This window comes from Hyla sarda, chromosome 1 (assembly GCF_029499605.1).
Source record: "Hyla sarda isolate aHylSar1 chromosome 1, aHylSar1.hap1, whole genome shotgun sequence".
In the NCBI taxonomy this organism is placed as follows: Eukaryota; Metazoa; Chordata; class Amphibia; order Anura; family Hylidae; genus Hyla; species Hyla sarda.
Window position 1 is genome coordinate 533,316,192 of NC_079189.1, and position 20,767 is coordinate 533,336,958.

The 20,767-nt window shown below is 45.0% G+C and overlaps 1 protein-coding gene across 8 annotated transcripts in view; it reads left to right on the top strand.

Moving 5' to 3' along the window:
• The window catches only part of POLK (DNA polymerase kappa), a 146,633-nt gene that overhangs the window by 80,815 nt on the left and 45,051 nt on the right, over positions 1 to 20,767 (top strand). For 3 of the 8 annotated variants that reach the window (XM_056540227.1, XM_056540241.1, XM_056540236.1), the window contains 2 exons: positions 17,476 to 17,633; positions 17,743 to 17,862. In XM_056540227.1, coding sequence (XP_056396202.1) covers positions 17,476 to 17,633; positions 17,743 to 17,862 — 278 coding nt within the window. The other 5 variants (XM_056540285.1, XM_056540275.1, XM_056540251.1 and 2 more) reach the window with 4 other exon arrangements.

Below are 20,767 nucleotides of genomic sequence, written 5' to 3' on the forward strand. Positions count from 1 at the left end.
CATATGATGGCTTATTTTTTGTGCCACCAATTCTACTTTGCAGTGACATTAGTCATTTTACCCAAAATATCCACGGTGAAGTGTAATAAAAATGAATTGTGCGACAAAATTGAAGAAAAAATGCCATTTTGTAACTTTTGGGGGCTTCCGTTTCTACGCAGTGCATTTTTCGGTAAAAATGACACCTTATCTCTATTCTGTAGGTCCATACGGTTAAAATGATACCCTACTTTTAGGGTACGTTCCCACCTGGCGTATTTTGCTGCCGCATATTTTGAAATCAATGGGTAGGAAAATACGCAGCAGCAAATACGCAGCAAATATGCAGCAAAATACGCCAGGTGGAATTGTACCCTTATAGGTTTGATTTTGTCTTACTTCCAAAAAAATAAATCATAACTATATGCAGGAAAATTTATATGTTTAAAATTGTCATCTTCTGACCCCTATAACTTTTTTTATTTTTCTGCGTACGGTCCGGTATGAGGGCTAATTTTTGCGCTGTGATCTGAAGTGTTTACCGGTACCATTTTTATATTAACCCCTTAAGGACGCAGGACGTACTCAAACGGCCCCTTTTCCGAGTCCTTAAGGACTCAGGACGTTTGAGTACGTCTTGTCCATTCCCGACGACCCGCAGCTAGCTGGAGGGGAGCCGGTGCCCGATGCCTGCTGAAATCGTTCAGCAGGCATCGCGGCATATCGCCCAGGGGGGTCATGATGACCCCCCATGTCGGCGATGGCCGCAGATCGCTGGACAATTCAGTCCAGCGATCTGCGGCAGATTCCCGGTCAATCAGGTCTCCAGTGACCCGGAATTACAGGCTGTTCGGGGCCGTCTCTGACGGCCCCGAACAGCCATAGCCAACAGGGGTGAGGTGGCACTGGTGCCACCTCAAGATCGCCCTGATTTGTCGTCCGGTTTCCCGGCCGACCAATCAGGGCGCCTGCTGCGGGTGTCACTCCCGCAACCCGCTCCGCCCCTCTTCCGGAGGACGTGAGCGGGTGCGGGACGTGCACCGTGGGAGCTGGGGACCCCGATCCCCAGCGTCAATGTTGGGATCGGGGGCCCAGGTGCAGCGGCGACGACGACGAGGGACTGACCTGATGCGGCGTGGATCGTTGGAGGTGAGTGACAGCCTCCTGCTGTTGCTTAGCAACAGCTCCCAGCATGCAAAAAGGGCATGCTGGGAGCTGTAGTTATGCAACAGCAGGAGACAGACAACCACAACTCCCAGCATGCCCTTATGGTTTTTGCAACAGCTGGAGGCACATTTTTTCTATGGAAAAGTGTACCTTCAGCTGTTGTGTAACTACAACTCCCAGCTTGCACAAACAGCTAAACTGCATGCTGGGAGTTGTAGTGGTGCATCTGCTGGTTGCATAACTACAACTCCCAGCATGCCCGTTGGCTGTCGGTGACTGCTGAGAGTTGTAGTTTTGCAACAGCTGAAGGCACACTGAGTTATGTAGCAAACCAGTGTGTCTCCAGCTGTTGCATAACTACAATCCCCAGCATCCCCAGCCAAAGTAGTATGCCTCCAGCTGTTGCATAACTACAAGACTCAGCATGCCCTTCCGCTGTCCGTACATGCTGGGGGTTGTAGCTTTTGCAACAGCTGAAGGCACACTGGTTGCAAAACACTGAGTTTGTTACCAAACTCGGTGTTTCACAACCAGTGTGCCTCCAGCTGTTGCAAAACTACAACTCCCAACATGCACTGATAGACCGTACATGCTGGGAGTTGTAGTTTTGCAACAGCTGGATGTTCCCCCCCCCCAATGTGAACGTACAGGGTACACTCACATGGGCGGAGGTTTACAGTAAGTATCCGGCTGAAAGTTTGAGCTGCAGCAAATTTTCTGCCGCAGCTCAAACTGCCAGCGAGAAACTACTGTGAACCCCCGCCCGTGTGACTGTACCCTAAAAACACTACACTACACTAACGAAAAATAAAATAAAAAGTAAAAAACACTACATATACACATACCCCTACACAGCCCCCCTCCCCTCCCCAATAAAAATGAAAAACGTCTGGTACGCCACGGTTTCCAAAACGGAGCCTCCAGCTGTTGCAAAACAACTACTCCCAGTATTGCCAGATAGCCACTGACTGTCCAGGCATGCTGGGAGTTTTACAACAGCTGGAGGCACCCTGTTTGGGAATCACTGGCGTAGAATACCCCTATGTCCACCCCTATGCAATCCCTAATCTAGGCCTCAAAGGCGCATGGCGCTCTCACTTTGGAGCCCTGTCGTATTTCAAGGCAACAGTTTAGGGTCACATATGGGGTATCGCTGTACTCGGGAGAAATTGTGTTACAAATTTTTGGGGGTATTTTCTGCTTTTACCCTTTTTAAAAATGTAAAATTTTTGGGAAAAGAAGCATTTTAGGTAAAAAAATATATATTTTTTTCACATATGCAAAAGTCGTGAAACACCTGTGGGGTATTAAGGTTCACTTTACCCCTTGTTACGTTCCCCGAGGGGTCTAGTTTCCTAAATAGTATGCCATGTGGGGTTTTTTGCTGTTCTGGCACCATAGGGGCTTCCTAAAGGTGACATGCCCCCCAAAAACCATTTGTCGCTCCTTCCCTTCTGAGCCCTCTACTGCGCCCGCCGAACAATTAACATAGACATATGAGGTATGTCCTTACTCGAGAAAAATTGGGTTTCAAATACAAGTAAAAATTTTCTCCTTTTTACCCTTGCAAAAATTGGGTCTACAAGAACATGCGAGTGTAAAAAATGAAGATTGTGAATTTTCTCCTTCACTTTGCTGCTATTCCTGTGAAACACCTAAAGGGTTAAAACGCTGACTGAATGTCATTTTGAATACTTTGGGGGGTGTAGTTTTTATAATGGGGTAATTTATGGAGTATTTCTAATATGAAGACCCTTCAAATCCACTTCAAACCTGAACTGGTCCCTGAAAAAAAGCAAGTTTCAAAATTTTGTGAAAAATTGGAAAATTGCTGCTGAACTTTGAAGCCCTCTGGTGTCTTCCAAAAGTAAAAATACGTCAATTTTATGATGCAAACATAAAGTAGACATATTGGGGGAGATTTATCAAAGTTGTCTATGTCCCTCATCAATATAGACCAAACTACAGAGGGTTAGTCTGGTCTATTGTGCACCGAATTTATCAAATGGCGCACAGCTCTTGATAAATTCTGTGCACAGACTGCATGATCTATGCTTTAGTCTATATTTAAACCTGCTCCAACATGGTCTGACATTTCGGCGTACTTTCAGCCTATGCAACTTGTCGCTGAAAAGTCGCACTTGATAAATTCAGCACCAATGCATTTTTCAATGCATTTCAGTCTAAAATAGACTTGCATGCATCATGTTCTAAAAATCCTCTAGAGCAAAAGTCGCAGAAAAGTCGCACAGATTTAGACTGCGACTTTCTGTGCGACAAATTTAGACAAGAAAAACCAGTCTAAATCCTTTGATAAATCTCCCCCATTGTATATGTGAATTAAAAAAAATTATTTGGAATATCTATTTTCTTTACAAGCAGAGAGCTTCAAAGTTAGAAAAATGCTAAATTTTCTAATTTTTCATCAAATTTTGGGATTTTTCACCAAGAAAGGATGCAAGTTACCACAAAATTTTACCACTATGTTAAAGTAGAATATGTCACGAAAAAGCTATCTCGGAATCAGAATGATAAGTAAAAGCATTCCAGAGTTATTAATGTTTAAAGTGACAGTGGTCAGAATTGCAAAAAATGGCCGAGTCCTTAAGGTGAAAAAGGGCTCAGTCCTTAAGGGGTTAATCAGTCTTTTTGATCGCTTTTTATTCATTTATTCATGATAGAAAAAAGGACCAAAAATACGCTATTTTGGACTTTGCAATGTTTTTTGCATGTACGCCATTGACCATGCGGTTTAATTAATGATATATTTTTATAGTTCGGACATTTCCGCACGCGACGATACCACATATGTTTATTTTTATTTACACAGTTTTTTTTTAAATGGGAAAAGGGGGGTGATTCTTAATTTTATTAGGGAAGGTGTTAAATGGTCTTTATTAACTTTTATTTTACACTTCTTTTTGTTGCAGTGTTATAGCCCCCCTGGGGGCTATTTCACTGCACATACCGATTTCATACACAGATCATTGCCGTGCATTGACACGGTAAAGATCAGTGTAATCGGCGGTCGATTGCTCAAGCCTGGATTTTAGGCCTAGAGCAATCAATCGCCGATCGGACGCGACGGAGGCAGATGAGGGGACCTCCTCTTGCGTTCTAGCTGATCGGGACATCGCGATGGTCCCGATCAGACCGACTGAGCTGCTGGGAAGCTTTTACTTTCATTTTAGACGCAGTGATCAATTTTGAACGCCGCATCTAAAGGGTTAATATCGCGCAGCACAATGATCAGTGCCGCACGCTATTAGCCCAGGGTCCCGGCTGTCATTAGCTGCCGAGACCGACCCGGTATGACGCGGGGTCACGGCGTGACCCCGTGTTTTATACCGGGTCCGGGCGCAGACCTGCGTCCTTAAAGCTTACCTGTCATAGTGCAAAAAAAAGAAAAAAGTGATATGTTACTCAGGACCCAATCCTGATCATGTGCATATAATTTTTATGTGTCTTGGACCTATACATCCAGAGATATAAGCATTTATCTGCTGGTGAGTTACTTTTTCATTGTGCAGGCTGGAGGGGCGTGTCAGTCTGTCTCCCTCACAGGAGCAAGCCTGGGCAGTCAGCCAATCAGTACTCTCTACTCTGTAACCCTTTCCTCTCTGGTTTTATGCTGTGTCATGTGTCAGAGGAAGATACTTGGAGCTTGCCTGCAGTAATCAGAAGACATTATGGTGAATTCATAACAGGATAAAATGTATAAACATAAGAATAGATCTTTATAAAATTAGTGCAAGGATTTTTTAGATAAACGTACAGCATTTTTATGAATACATGTTCTATCTGTTTTATCTTCTCCTAGTAAAGCTGGATGCTAATCAGCAGGGGCGTACCTAGAGCATTTGGCACCCGGGGCGGACCCTTTGTTTGGCACCCCCCCCCCCACACACACACACACCCACATGCACCCTCCATTAATTACACCCCCTCCCTCCCCTCCCCCCAGGAGCGGACTGACAACACTCGGGGACCCAGACCAAAAAAAAGCAAGGGCCCCTGCAGCTCGTCAATCTTCTTCCACGCTCCTATTCCACCCAAATCCCACACAAAATAAACTAAAATTTATATATGTAAAAAACACTTTAACGTAGGTAAATTTCTATGACCAATAATACTGGTATACAAGGAGTAAATATATACCACCACACAATAACTGGATAATACCACCATACTGTACTGAATAAAACCCCTATATACAGACCAGTATACTATAAAGGATCTGTATACAATATAAGTGATTATATACAGGACCATATGGCCGTAGATATCAGCTGTACACAGGATCTGTATACCATATAAGTGATTACAGTTAAATTTTGGGACTCACAATTACGTCTTTTCTGATCAGCGGTGTCCTCTTTCCTTTTCTTCTCCGTCCGGATAAGACCGCCATGTGGATCTCTTTACATCTGCAGGAAAAACATGTCAGACTCTGCATATTTTCAGTGCCCTCCCCTCCTCTACAATCTTTCCATCTATAGGCCCACAAACTGTAATAATGCCCTCCTTGGTGTCCTGCACAGTAAAAGGGCAGGTAGGTAGGTAGCCAGGTAACCCCCTCTTTCCCATAGGTATATACGGAGTTACCCCCCCCTCTTTCTCATAGGTATATGCAGAGCTAAACCCCCCACCCCCTCTTCCCCATAGGTATATGCAGAGCTACACCCCCCCCTCTTTCCCATAGGTATATGCAGAGCTACACCCCCCCCCCCCTCTTTCCCATAGGTATATCTAGGGCTGGGCGGTATACCGGTTCATACCGAATACCACATTTTTTGGGTTGCACAATATGGATTTTCCCCCATAAGGCAATACCGGTTGGGCCCCTCCCCCTCGGGAATGTATTATCAGCCTAGCACAGCGCTGTCCCCACATCGGGGAACTAATCCTATGTTACCCGCCAGCACTGTTCTGCTCCCCCCAATTAATGATCAGCCCAGCGGAGTACTACTCACATATGTCAAGCACTGCCCTCCTCCTCTTTGTTGGGGGCCGCCGGGCGCCGGAACTCTATACTGTACGCCAGTGGTCTCCAACCTGCAGACCTCCAGATGTTGCAAAACTACAACTCCCAGCATTCCCGGACAGCCGGCGATGGAACTCTCTGTACGCCAGTGGTCTCCAACCTGCGGACCTCCAGTTGTTGCAAAACTACAACTCCCAGCATGCCCGGACAGCCAACGGCTGTCCGGGCATGCTGGGAGTTGTAGTTTTGCAACAGCTGGAGGTCCACAGGTTTGAGACCACTGCTGTACGCTGTATACCTATGCCCGGGCTGCAAAAGATACAGAAAATAAACTTAACTCACCCACGTCGGCCGCACGCTGGGGACGGGAACGCCGGACAGCCGTCAGCCTATCACCGGCCAGAGTGATGCCCCGCCCTGGCCAGTGATAGCCTGAGCCCACTGTCATGTAAGAAGCCGGCTTCTTACATGACAGTGGGCTCAGCCTATCACTGGCAGGGTCGGGCCATCGCTCTGGCCGGTGATAGGCTGACGGCTGTCCGGCATTCCCGTCCCCAGCGTGCGGCCGACGTGGGTGAGTTAAGTTTATTTTCTGTATCTTTTGCAGCCCAGGCATAGGTATACAGCGTACAGCAGTGGTCTCCAACCTGCGGTCCTCCAGCTGTTGCAAAACTACAACTCCCAGCATGTCTGGACAGCCATGCTGGAAGTTGTAGTTTTGCAACAACTGGAGGTCCGCAGGTTGGAGACCACTGGCGTACAGTGAGTTCCATCGCCGGAGGCCCCTAACAAAGAGGAGGAGGGCAGTGCTTGACATATGTGAGTAGTACCCCGCTGGGCTGATCATTAATTGGGGGAGCAGAATAGCGCTGGCGGGTCACATGATTTTGGGGGGGGGCGGGAATACCGTTATATACCGTGGAACCGCCGTAAGTTAAAAAAAATACCGTGATACACATATATGGTCATACCGCCCAGCCCTAGGTATATGCAGAGCACCCCCCCTCTCCCCCCTTCCCTATAGGTATATGCAGAGCACCCCCCTTCCCTATAGGTAAATGCAGAGCACCCCCCCTCTCCCCCTTCCCTATAGGTATATGCAGAGCACCCCCCCTCCCCTATAGGTATATGCAGAGCACCCCCCCCTCCCCCCCTTCCCTATAGGTAAATGCACAGCACCCCCCCCTCTCCCCTATAGGTAAATGGAGAGCACCCCCCTCTCCCCCCCCTTCCCTTTAGGTAAATGCAGAGCACCCCCCCTCTTCCCCCCTTCCCTATAGGTAAATGCAGAGCACCCCACCTCCCTCTCCCCCCTTCCCTATAGGTAAATGCAGAGCACCCCCCTCCCTATAGGTATATGCAGAAGCACCCCCCCTTCCCTATAGGTTAATGCAGAGCACCCCCCTCCTTCTCCCCCCCTTCCCTATAGGTAAATGCAGAGCACCCCCCCCTCTCCCCCCCTTCCCTATAGGTAAATACAGAGCACCCCCCCTCTCCCCCTTGACTATAGGTAAATGCAGAGCACCCCCCCCCCCTCCCATAGGTAAATGCAGAGAACCCCCCCTCCCTCTCCCCCCCCTTCCCTATAGGTAAATGCAGAGCACCCCCCCCCTCTCCCCCCCTCCCTATAGGTAAATGCAGAGCACCCCCCCTCTCCCCCCCCCCCCTGTAGGTATATGCAAAGGAAAAAAAAAGGATGCTCACCTGACATCCCACGCAGCGATCTCCTCAGCTGCAGGGTCTGCATCTTCTCCCCTCCACAGTACAGGCGCCGATGAGTGACGTCATCGGCGCCTGTACTGCGTGCTGCGTGGGGGCGGAGGTCACGTCTCCTCTGTGTAGCTGCAGATGCGGCTCACACAGAGGGGACACCTTCTCCTGTATGTGCGTGTATCGCGCATACAGGAGAATGTAGCGCTGTCAGCTGGGGATCTGGGACGAGTGTCCCGGACCTCGGCGGTGGCGGGTCAGTCCGCCCCTGGCACCCCCCTTGAGAGTGGCACCCGGGGCGGACCGCCCCCCCCCCCATTGGTACGCCACTGCTAATCAGAATAGCTGTCACTATGTGTGTCATTCATCTTTCACAGACTCCTGAATGTCTGATCAACTTCTTTGTCATTCAGGAGTCCGAGAAAGCTTTGACTATTTCAGCATGCTGGAAGTTGTAGTTTAGTAACAACTGAAGCTGCAATGTTTGTAAATAACTGTGTTAGAGCAGTGTTGCCTCCAGCTGTTGTAAAACTACAGCTCCCAGCATGTCCACACATCCTTTATCTGTAGTTTTGCATACACTCAATAGAAATCTCCTTTACTGGATACTGGTATGCTTTACGGCCAGAATCGAGTATGCTGTAAAATCTAGACTAATCTGTCTGGCTAAAAGATAGGCGACCCCTAGTGGTGGCTATTTTGAGCTTGAATTTCAGGTGAAAATTTACATTTTTTTTAACAGGTGTATATTGTGAAATGTCATATTATAATGAGTCCTGCATTATATGAAAAGTTTTTAACTCTTTAAGAGTTTAAAAGAAAACTGACAGCAACCTACCTGCTGTTTGAACGCTGGCATTTTTATTTCTTGTAAAGCAATATCTCATTGTTAGGGTGCATTAACACCACGTTTAGCTATTTGGGGACTAGATCTCCCCCCTTGTGGTGTTAATGCACCCTAACATTGAGAAATTGCTTTAAAAATCTTTTTTTAAAAGCCAGCGTTCAAACAGCAGTGTTGTAACACCTACACGTATCAGGTGTAACACTCTTTGTCACAGCTATAATAAAGCTCATGTTACACCAGAGACTGGTCTCTTTTTGCTACTTTTTACCTAATGAAGAAATAAAGAATTTGACGTTCTATAGACTGGACATTGGATTTCTTTCGAATATTTATATTTAACTGCTATTACTCTGCAGTTTTCTGAACTATTCTAACTTATATTTAGTGTACAATATACAATGTGATGATAGGATCGTATTGCTAAGTCACAGGAATTTTTGGTTTACTGACAGTGTGTTCCTAAAATGTGTGGAGGATGAAGTCTGTCTGAATTGCTCTTGACATGTGACTCTGCTGCTTAGACTTGGTTCCCTGCAGTCCAGACGCGTTTCAAACTAATGTCTCTCCTCATTCAATATGCAGATTGACTGGTGCTGGAGGAATTCTTCTTCTGGACACATGAACACCCCTGTGAGATAAACAATATTGAGCAGTCATGTTTATGAGTGCTTAGCTTTAGAAGTATACGATGTTTCAGAAAACTCCAGATCACTGCCAAGAACTTGATTAAAGGGAACCTGTCATCAGTTTCAAGCTGCCTGAACCACAAGTCATTACTGTGGCTCCTACCTGCCTTGATTAATCGATTTCCTCCCTATTTGGATGTAAGAAAGGAGCAATCAAGCAATGCCAGCGGGTAGAAGCCTTTGGGGACCACCTCACAGTTCAGGCAGTATAAGAGTGATGACCTGTACCTTTTAAACTTTAGTTTTTAGATAAATCCAGCAAAATCGATCTGGCGTTTAACTTTTGTAAAATAGTAAATCAAATTGCAATGTTGGTCTTATCCATAAGTAATTGATGGCCGACAACTGGGATTTTCTTGATTCCTAATGGTATAGCATGTTGTACCTATAGGTGATGAATTCCTGTGGATAGGTTATAGATTTTTAAATGGTAATTAGGGCTGGGCGGTATGACCAAATGTGTGTATCATTACCATTATATACCGGCGGTTCCACGGTATATAATGGTATTTTCCGCCCCCGCCCCAATCATGTGACCCGCGTGCGGTGTTTGCCCCCCCCCCCCCAATCATGTGACTCGCCAGCACTGTTCTGCTCCCCCCAATTAATGATCAGCCCAGTGGGGTACTACTCACAGATGTCACCTTCAAGCGCTGCCCTCCTCCTCTTTGTTGGGGGCCGCCGGCGATGGAACACACTGTACGCCATTGGTCTCCAACTTGCGGACCTCCAGTTGTTGCAAAACTACAACTCCCAGCATGGGCATGCTGGGAGTTGTAGTTTTGCAACAGCTGGAGGTCCGCAGGTTGGAGACCACTGCTGTTCGCTGTATACCTATGCCCGGGCTGCAAAAGATACAGAAAATAAACTTTAACTTGCCTATTTCAGCCACACGATGGGGACTGGAACGTCGGACAGCCATCAGCCTATCACCGGCCGGAGTGATGTCCCGCCCCGGCCAGTGATATCCTAAGCCCACTGTCATGTAAGAAGCCTGCCAAAGCTTCTTACATGACAGTGGGCTCAGCCTATCACTGGCCGGGGCGGGACATCACTCCGGCCGGTGATAGGCTGACGGCTGTCCGACGTTCCCGTCCCCAGCTTGTGGCTGACATAGGTGAGTTACAGTTTATTTTCTTAAACTTTTGAAGCCCGGGCATAGGGATACAGCGTACAGCAGTGGTCTCCAACCTGCGGACCTCCAGCTGTTGCAAAACTACAACTCCCAGCATGCCCAGACTGCCGTTGGCTGTCCGGGCATGCTGGGAGTTGTAGTTTTGCAACAGCTGGAGGTCTGCAGGTTGGAGACCACTGGCGTACAGTATAGAGTTCCAGCGCCGGTGGCCGCAACAAAGAGGAGGAGGGCAGTGCTTGACATATGTGAGTAGTACCCCACTGGGCTGATAATTAATTGGGGGGGGGGGCAGAACAGTGCTGGCGGGTAACATAGTGTTAGTTCCCCGATGGGGGGACAGCGCTGGGCTGATAATACATTCCCGAGGGGGAGGGGCCCAACCGGTATTGCGGTATGGGGGAAAATTCATATTGTGCATCGTAGAGGGCTCAGAAGCGAAGGAGCGACAAGGGGATTTTGGAGAGAACATTTTTCTGAAATAGTTTTTTGGGGGCATGTCACCTTTAGGAAGCCCCTAGGGTGTCAAAACAGCAAAAAAAAAAAAAACACATGGCATACCATTTTGGAAACTAGACCCCTCGGGGAATGTAACATGGGATAAAGTGAGCCTTAATACCCCACAGGTGTTTCATGACTTTTGCAAATGTAAAAAAAAAAAAAATTACCTAAAATGCTTGCTTTCCCAAAAATTTTACATTTTTTAAAAGGGTAATAGCAGAAAATACCCCCCAAAATTTGAAGCCCAATTTCTCCCGATTCAGACAACATCCCATATGGGGGTGGAAAGTGCTTTGCTGGCGCACTACAGGTCTCAGAAGAGGAGTAGTCACATTTGGCTTTTTGGAAGCAAATTTTGCTCTGGGGGCATGCCGCATTTAGGAAGCCCCTATGGTGCCAGGACAGCAAAAAAAAAAAAACCCACATGGCATACTATTTTGGAAACTAGACCCCTCGGGGAACGTAACAAGGGGTTAAGTGAACCTTTATACCCCACAGGGGTTTCACGACTTTTGTATATGTAAAAAAAAAAAAATATTATTTACCTAAAATGCTTATTTTCCCCAAAATTTTACTTTTTTAAAAAGGGTAAAAGCAGAAAATACCCCCCAAAATTTGTAACACAATTTCTCCCGAGTACGGCGATACCCCATATGTGACCCTAAACTGTTGTCTTGACAGGGCTCCAAAGTGAGAGGGCTCCAAAGTGAGAGTGCCATGCACATTTGAGGCATAAATTAGGGACTTGCATAGGGGTGGACATAAGGGTATTCTACGCCAGTGATTCCCAAACAGGGTGCCTCCAGCTGTTGCAAAACTCCCAGCATGCCTGGACAGTCAGTGGCTGTCTGGTAATACTGGGAGTAGTTGTTTTGCAACAGCTGGAGGCTCCGTTTTGGAAACAGTGGCGTACCAGACGTTTTTCATTTTTATTGGGGAGGGGGCTGTGTAGGGGTATGTGTATATGTAGTGTTTTTTACTTTTTATTTTATTTTGTGTTAGTGTAGTGTAGTGTTTTAGGGTACAGTCACACGGGCGGGGGTTCACAGTAGTTTCTCGCTGGCAGTTTGAGCTGCGGCAGAAAATTAGCTGCAGCTCAAACTTGCAGCCGGATACTTACTGTAAACCTCCGCCCATGTGAGTGTACCCTGTATGTTCACATTGGGGAGGGGGACATCCAGCTGTTGCAAAACTACAACTCCCAGCATGCGCTGACAGACTGTACATGCTGAGAGTTTTAGTTTTGCAACAGCTGTAGGCACACTGGTTATGTATCACTGAGTTTGTGACCTAACTCAGTGTTTCACAACCATTGTGCCTCCAGCTGTTGCAAAACTACAACTCCCAGCATGTACGGTGCATGCTGGGAGTTGTAGTTTGCAACAGCTGAAGGCACACCGGTCGTGAAACACTGAGTTAGGTAAAAAAAAAAACTGAGTTTCAGAACCAGTGTGCCTTCAGCTGTTTCAAAACTACAACTCTCAGCAGTCACCGACAGCCAACGGGCATGCTGGGAGTTGTAGTTATGCAACCAGCAGATGCACCACTACAACTCCCAGCATTCACTTTAGCTGTTTGTGCAAGCTGGGGGTATTAGTTATACAACAGCTGAAGGTACACTTTTCCATAGAAAAAATGTGCCTTCAGCTGTTGCAAAACTATAAGTCCCAGCATGCCCATAAGGGAATGCTGGGAGTTGTGGTGGTCTGCCTCCTGCTGTTGCATAACTACAGCTCCCAGCATGCCCTTTTTGCATGCTGGGAGCTGTTGCTAAGCAACGGCAGGAGGCTGTCACTCACCTCCAACTGCTGCTCCACGCCGCCGCACACAGGTCAGTCCCTCGTCGTCGCTAGCGGTGGGGACCGGATTTCCCACAGGCGTATGGATACGCCCTCGGTCCTTAAGGACTCGGGATCCAGGGCGTATCCATACGCCCTGTGTCCTGAAGAGATTACCTTGTCCCATTCTGTGGCAGGGATCTTCGGTAATCTCCTCCATTAGCTCCGCTCGGGGCACCTGGCTTGGGGCACGGGCGGAGCTTACTGACATCACCGCTGCTGTTCTCTTCCAGCGGGACCCAACAGGGAGCAGCAACGGTGATGTGACTTGGTGACCAAGCTCTGCCCATGCCCAAAACTGCTGCTGCTCTCTGCTGGGTCTCGCAGCAGCGGGGACATCGGTAAGCTCCTCCCATGCCCCATAGGTAAAATATGCTATACCATTATGAATCAAGAAAATCTCAGTTGTCGGCTATCAATTACTTATGGATATGACCAGCATTGTAATTTGATTTACTATTTTGCTAAAGAAAAAACACTAGATCGATACCGACAGGTTTGTACAGATTTCCTTTAATAAGATGGCAATATCCCTTTTATATTAATTTGTAACTTCTACCATGAAATTATGGTTTTAAAAAGGCAAATACAAAATACGGGCAAATTTTACACCCTCCAGAGCATGTAGGTCCCAGACGCTTTCACATGAAGGAATAGGTATGGACACACCAACTCGCTGAACACCGCAACATTTGACAAAAGGGGCCATGCTCCTTGAAACGTGTCAAAGCATCTGGGGCCTACGTGCTTCGGAGGGAGTGACATTAGTCCGGATTGTGAACGATCTGCAATTAGAATGCATTCTGGGTTATATCTAATATATGTATTGTGTGTACGTTTATTATAATATTATATGTATTTATGGAAAGAAAGAAACAAAGAAAATTATTATAAGAAGTTGTTTGAGTGTTTCCTTTATTGAAGTTTGCATCAATGGAGTACACAAGGCCTCCACCCTTTAGCGGGCTTTTACTAACCCAAGTGCAAGGTCCACTGTTTCCTATGATTATTATATGGCGATACCCATTAAGACGGTATCACCAATGGTATGCCATATCCCACTCATCACAATGCCATCTCAAATGTATGATCACCTAAAGAGAAGCATTTTATTCAGGATGAAACCCAAGTATAAGGTTATGTTGTCAATCTGTCAGCAGTTCTGTCGTATTAACAGGAATAAATTGACGATCCCAGAATAAAGTAAAAATTCATCCCCGGATAAAAGGATCAGTTTGCGAATGTGTGGCCACTGCTCATTCATTCATACTCTATGGGCTTTCTAATTGCTCATTCAGGGTTGCAATCTTACTTCATTATGGAGATTGTTAGGATCCTAGTATTTGGACCTCTACTGATCTGCAAGTTATCCCCTATTCTGTGGATAGGGGATAACTTGCCATGGTGGGAAAAGCTCTTTATGGCTAATCTTAGATTGAGTATTACAATAGCCAAAAAAGCTACTGGTGTATACATTAAATGTATCCATAGGCCCTTGTTAATTCGATTAGGTCAAAAAACATTTGTGCTGCATTAATTCCATAGGAATAGTCAAAAACATATACCGTACAATATTCTTACTTTTATCATGAGAACCTATGGACAACAGATGCCATTTTAAGTGGCATCTGTTGGAGATACAAGTAAATCCTTTCAATGTATATCACAGACAGACACAGGAAAACACAATGAGACAGTCTGGATGTTAAAGACAAAAAAAGAATGGAACTGTAACAAAATTAAAATTACCATTTAAAAATCTATAACCTATCCACGGGAATTCATCACCTATAGGTACAACATGCTATACCATTAGGAATCCAGAAAATCTCAGTTGTCGGCCATCAATTACTTATGGGTACGACCAGCATTGCAATTTAATTTACTATTTTGCTAAAAGAAAAACACTAGATCGATACGGACAGGTTAGTGCAGGTGACACTGGTGACAGATTTCCTTTAACCATTTCTCTATGTGTAGAGCATGGCAGCATAAACAAGCTTGCAATTGGCTTCATATAGCATATTGCCTGGTTCTGTAGATACAGTATATCACATTGGTGAGTCCACCCCTCACATTTTTGTAAAAATGTTATTATAGCTTTTCTTGTGAAAACACTGATGAAATGACACTCTGTATAACAGTCTTTAGTTTTGTGACCCTTCAAAATAACTCAACACACAGCCATAAATGTCTAAACCTTAAGTGGAAATGTCCAAATAAGGGCCAAAGTGTCAATATTTTGTGTTGTCACCATTACTTCCCAGCACTGCCTTAAGGACGCAGGGTTTTTCAGTTTTTGCACTTTCGTTTTTTCCTCCTCACCTTTAAAAAATCATAACCCTTTAAATTTTCCAACTAAAAATCCATATTATGGCTTATTTTTTGCGTCACCAATTCTACTTTGCAGTGACATTAGTCATTTTACCCAAAAATTCACGGCGAAACGGGAAAAAAAATCATTGTCCGACAAAATTAAAGAAAAAAAGCCATTTTGTAATTTTGGGGGCTTCCGTTTCTACGCAGTGCATATTTCTGTAAAAATGACACCTTATCATTATTCTGTAGGTCCATACGGTTAAAATGGTACCCTACATATATAGGTTGGATATTGTCGTACTTCGTAAAAAAATCATAACTACATGCAGGAAAATGTATGCGTTTAAAAATGTCCTCTTTTGACCCCTATAACTTTTACATTTTTCCACGTTCCGGGGCGGTATGAGGACTCATTTTTTGCGCCATGATCAGAAGTTTTTATCGGTACCATTTTTGTTTTGATCAGACTTTTTGATCCCTTTTTATTCATGGTATAAAAAGTGACTAAAAATACGCTTTTTTGGATTTTGGAATTTTTTTACGTGTACGCCATTGACCGTGCGGTTTAATTAATGATATATTTTTATAGTTCAGACATTTACGCATGCGGCGATACCACATATGTTTATTTTTATTTTCATTTACACTGTTTTATTTTTTTATGGGAAAAAGGGGGTGATTCAAACTTTTATTAGGGAAGGGGTTAAATTACCTTTTATTAACACTTTTCTTTTACTTTTTTTTGCAGTGTTATAGGTCCCATAGGGACCTATAAAACTGTACACACTGATCTCCTATGCTGATCACTGGCGTGTATTAACACGCCTGTGATCAGTGTTATCGTCGCTTGACTGCTCCTGCCTGGATCTCAGGCACAGAGCAGTCATTCGTCGATCGGACACCGAGGAGGCAGGTAAGGGCCCTCCCGGTGTCCTGTAAGCTGTCCGGGACGCCGCGATTTCACCGCAGCGGTCCCGAACAGCCCGACTGAGCAGCCGGGTTACTTTCACTTTCATTTCAGACGCGGCGGTCAGCTTTGATTGCTGCATCTGTAGGGTTAATACAGGGCATCACCGCGATCGGTGATGTCCTATATTAGCCGCGGGTCCCGGCCGTTGATAGCCGCTGGGACCCACACTGCGTGACCCTGCGGCATATCGCGAGAGCTGGCGGAGGATGCACATGTACGTCGCTCGTCGTGAATGAGCCGACCGGAGTGAACCGCAGCCTCCGGTCGGCTGCTTTTTCGGCCGTATGCGGTTTCCCGACCGTAGGCAAAAACGTGGTCGACCACGTTTTTGCCTGCGGTCGGGAAACCGCATACGGCCGAAAAAGCAGCCGACCGGAGGCTGCGGTTCACTCCGGTCGGCTCATAGACATACATTAACTACGGTTCCCTATACGGCTGAGTGTGGGCGCCGCGATTAAGCCCCGCCCACCCCTCCTCCCAGCCGTATGCGGGAACCGTAATGACAAACCGTAGTGTGAACCCAGCCTTAGGCTGACCCACTCCCCTTCAACCTCTCTAGCAATGCTGGCAGCACTTATACGTCTTTTTCCCCAAAGTCAACCTCTGGAAATGACACTGAGCACATGCACTCAACTTTTTTGGTCTACCATGGTAAGGCCTGAGTGGAACCTGTCCTGTGAAACCACTTTATGGTATTGCCCACCATGCTGTAGCTCAGTTTTAGGGTCTTGGCAATATTCTTATAGCCTAGGCCATCTTTATGTAGAGTAATAATTCTTTTTTTCAGATCCTATGAGTGTCCTTTGCTTTTCCACCTTGAAATGCATGTTTTTTTCTGCCCCCATTTTACACAGTGTGAACATACTCTTAGGATTCTAAAGCGCTAAATTGTATGTAGTGTCTGAAATTTAGACTGCTATAGCCAACAATGTAATACCTCCCCTTTTTTTTCTACCTGAACACATTTGTTCTACCACCAGTAATGCTCTCCCTCTATATATTTTCACACTTGCAATGCATATTATTTTGTGTACACATTTCAGATGACAAATTAATTATTCTGATAATATTTCTCAGGAACATGCATTGGAGGTGCCGGACACAGATTGTCCACATTGAATGGGCATACCCTAAGGCTGGGTTTACATGTAGTTTTAGGTCAGTATTTTTAGCCACAACCAGGATTGGGTCCAAAACACAGAAAAGGTGCATTCCTTCTATTATGTACTTTTCTCTTGTGTCTCTTGGTTTTGGCTGAAATAATGAGCAAAATGTTGACTGAATACCCAGTATGAGAAACTTACTAATATTTTTGTATTGTGACTATGTGTCTTTATCACAGGTGGTGACCCACAAACTGAAATGGATTCCACTGTAGAAAAAGGGAAGGCTCTGAGCAAGGATAGATTTCAGTTTAGAATGGGCCTTAATGACAACAAGGCCGGAATGGAAGGCCTGGATAAGGAGAAGATCAATAAGATTATAATGGAAGCCACAAAAGTATGTGAATATGCCAACATTTTTTAAAACATATGTTAAACAGAAAACATGATACCACGGGTCATTTTCTGATGATACGTTTCATTTTGATTTTGTATCTTTATTACAGGGCTCAAAATTTTACGACAATGAACTAAAGAAAGACCAACAAGTAAATCAGCGCATTGAGAAAATGTTGCAACAAAAATCTCTCTTGACCAGTTCGCAAATGAAGAAAGCCCAAATTCAGGTGCTTCATCTTACCTCATACTTGTGAGGAATTTAAAGGGATAATGTTTTAACTTTATTTTAACCCATTAAGGACGGAGCCCATTTTCACCTCTAGGACAAAGCCCTTTTTTGCAAATCTGACCACTGTCACTTTAAAGATTAATAACTCTGGAATGCTTTTACTTATCATTCTGATTCTGAGATTGTTTTTTGTGACATATTCTACTTTAACATAATGGTAATTTTTTGTGTTAACTTGCATCCTTTCTTGGTGAAAAATCCCCAAATTTGATGAAAAAATTTAAAATTTAGCATTTTTCTAACTTTGAAGCTCTCTGCTTGTAAGGAAAATGGATATTCCAAATAATTTTTTTTTTTTATTCACATATGTAATATGTCTACTTTATGATTGCATCATAAAATTGACGAAATTTTACTTTTGGAAGACACCAGAGGGCTTCAAAGTTCAGCAGCAATTTTCCAATTTTTCACAAAATTTTCAAACTCACTATTTTTCAGGGACCAGTTCAGGTTTGAAGTGGATTTGAAGTGTCTTCATATTAGAAATACCCCATAAATGACCCCATTATAAAAACTACACCCCAAAGTATTCAAAATGACATTCAGTAAGTGTATTAACCCTTTAGGTGTTTCACAGGAAAAGCAGCAAAGTGAAGGAGAAAATTCAAAATCTTCATTTTTTTTACACTCGCATGTTCTTGTAGACCCAATTTTTGAATTTTTACAAGGGGGAAAAGGAGAAAAAGTATACTTGTATGTGTAACCCAATTTCTCTCGAGTAAGTACATACCTCATATGTCTATCTTAAGTGTTCGGCGGGCGCAGTAGAGGGCTCAGAAGCGAAGGAGCAACAAGGGGATTTTGGAGAGTACGTTTTTCTGAAATGGTTTTTGGGGGGCATGTTGCATTTAGGAAGCCCCTATGGTGCCAGGACAGCAAAAAAAAAAACACATGGCATACCATTTTGGAAACTAGACCCCTTGAGGAACGTAACAAGGGATAAAGTGAGCCTTAGTACCCCACAGGTGTTTCACGACTTTTGCATATGTAAATTTATTTTATTTTTTTTTTTCACTAAAATGTGGGTTTCCCCCCAAATTTTACATTTTTGCAAGGGTTAATAGCAGAAAAGACCCCCCAAAATTTGTAACCCTATCTCTTCTGAGTATGGAGGTACCCCATAAGTGGACCTGAAGTGCACTACGGACGAACTACAATGCTCAGAAGAGAAGGCGTCATATTTGGCTTTTTGAGAGCAAATTTTGCTCGGGGGGCATGTCGCATTTAGGAAGCCCCTATGGTGCCAGGACAGCAAAAAAAAAAAAAAAACACATGGCATACCATTTTGGAAACTAGACCCTTCACAAAATGTAATAAGGGGTACAGTGAGCATTTACTGATGACAGATCTTTGGAACAGTGGGCTGTGCAAAATTTTTCATTTTCACGGACCACTGTTCCAAAGATCCGTCAGATCCGTGAGGGATGTAATTTCTCACTGCACCCCTTATTACCTTCCGTGAGGGGCGTAGTTTCCAAAATGGGGTCACATGTGGGTGTGTTTTTTTTTTTTTTTGCGTTTGTCAGAACTGCTGTAACAATCAGCCACCCCTGTGCAAATCACCTCAAATGTACATGGTGCCCTCTCCCTTCTGGGCCTTGTTGTGTGCCCCCAGAGCACTTTGCGCCCACATATGGGGTATCTCCATACTCGGGAGAAATTGCGTTACAAATTTTGGGGGGCGTTTTTACCTCTTGTGAAAAGTATAGGGCAACACCAGCATGTTAGTGTAAACATGTTTATTTTTTTACACTAACATGCTGGTGTAGACCCCAACTGTTCCTTTTCATAAGGGGTAAAAGGAGAAAAAGCCCCCCAAAATTTGTTAGGCAATTTCTCCCGAGTACGGCGATACCCCATATTTGACCGTAAACTGTTGCCTTGAAATACAACAGGGCTCCAAAGTGAGAGCGCCATGCGCATTTGAGGCCTCAATTAGGGACTTGCATAGGGGTGGACATAGGGGTATTTTATGCCAGTGGTTCCAAAACAGGGTGCCTCCAGCTGTTGTAAAACTCCCAGCATGCTTGGACAGTCAATTGCTGTCCAGAAATGCTGGGAGTTTTTGTTTTGCAACAGCTGGAGGCTCCATCTTAGAAACACTGACGTACAATACGTTTTTCATTTTTATTGGGGAAGGGGGGTGGTGGTGGGGGCAGTGTGCATGTGTATATGTAGTGTTTTACTCTTTATTTTATGTTAGTGTACTGTAGTGTAGTGTTTTTAGGTTACATTCACACTGGAGGCAGATTACACTGAGTCTCCCGCTAGGAGTTTGAGCTGCGGCGGAAAATTTGCCACAGCTCAAACTTGAAGCGGGGAACTCACTGTAATCTGCCGCCAGTGTGAATGTAGCCTGTACATTCACATGGGAGGGGGGGGTCAAAAATACAACTCCCAGCATGCACTGACAGACAATGCTGGGAGATGTAGTTATGCAACGGCTGGAGGCACGCAAGTACAACTCCCAGCATGCCAAGACAGCCTTATGCTGTTCCTGAATGCTGGGAGTTGTAGTTTTGCAAGATTTAGAGGGGTTCAGGTTGTAAATCACTGTCCAGTGGTCTCAAAACTGTGGCCCTCCAGATGTTGCAAAACTACAACTCGCAGCATGCCCAGACAGAAAACTGCTGTCTGGGCATGCTGAGTGTTGTAGTTTTGCAACATCTGGAGGGCTACAGTTTGAGACCACTTAGTGATCTACAACCTGAACCCCTCTAAATATTGCAAAACTACAAGTCTCAGCATGCCCACACAGCAATCAGCTGTCTGGGCATGCTGGAAGTTGTAGTTTTGCAACATCTGGAGGGCCATGGTTTAGAGACCACTGTAAACTGTGGCCC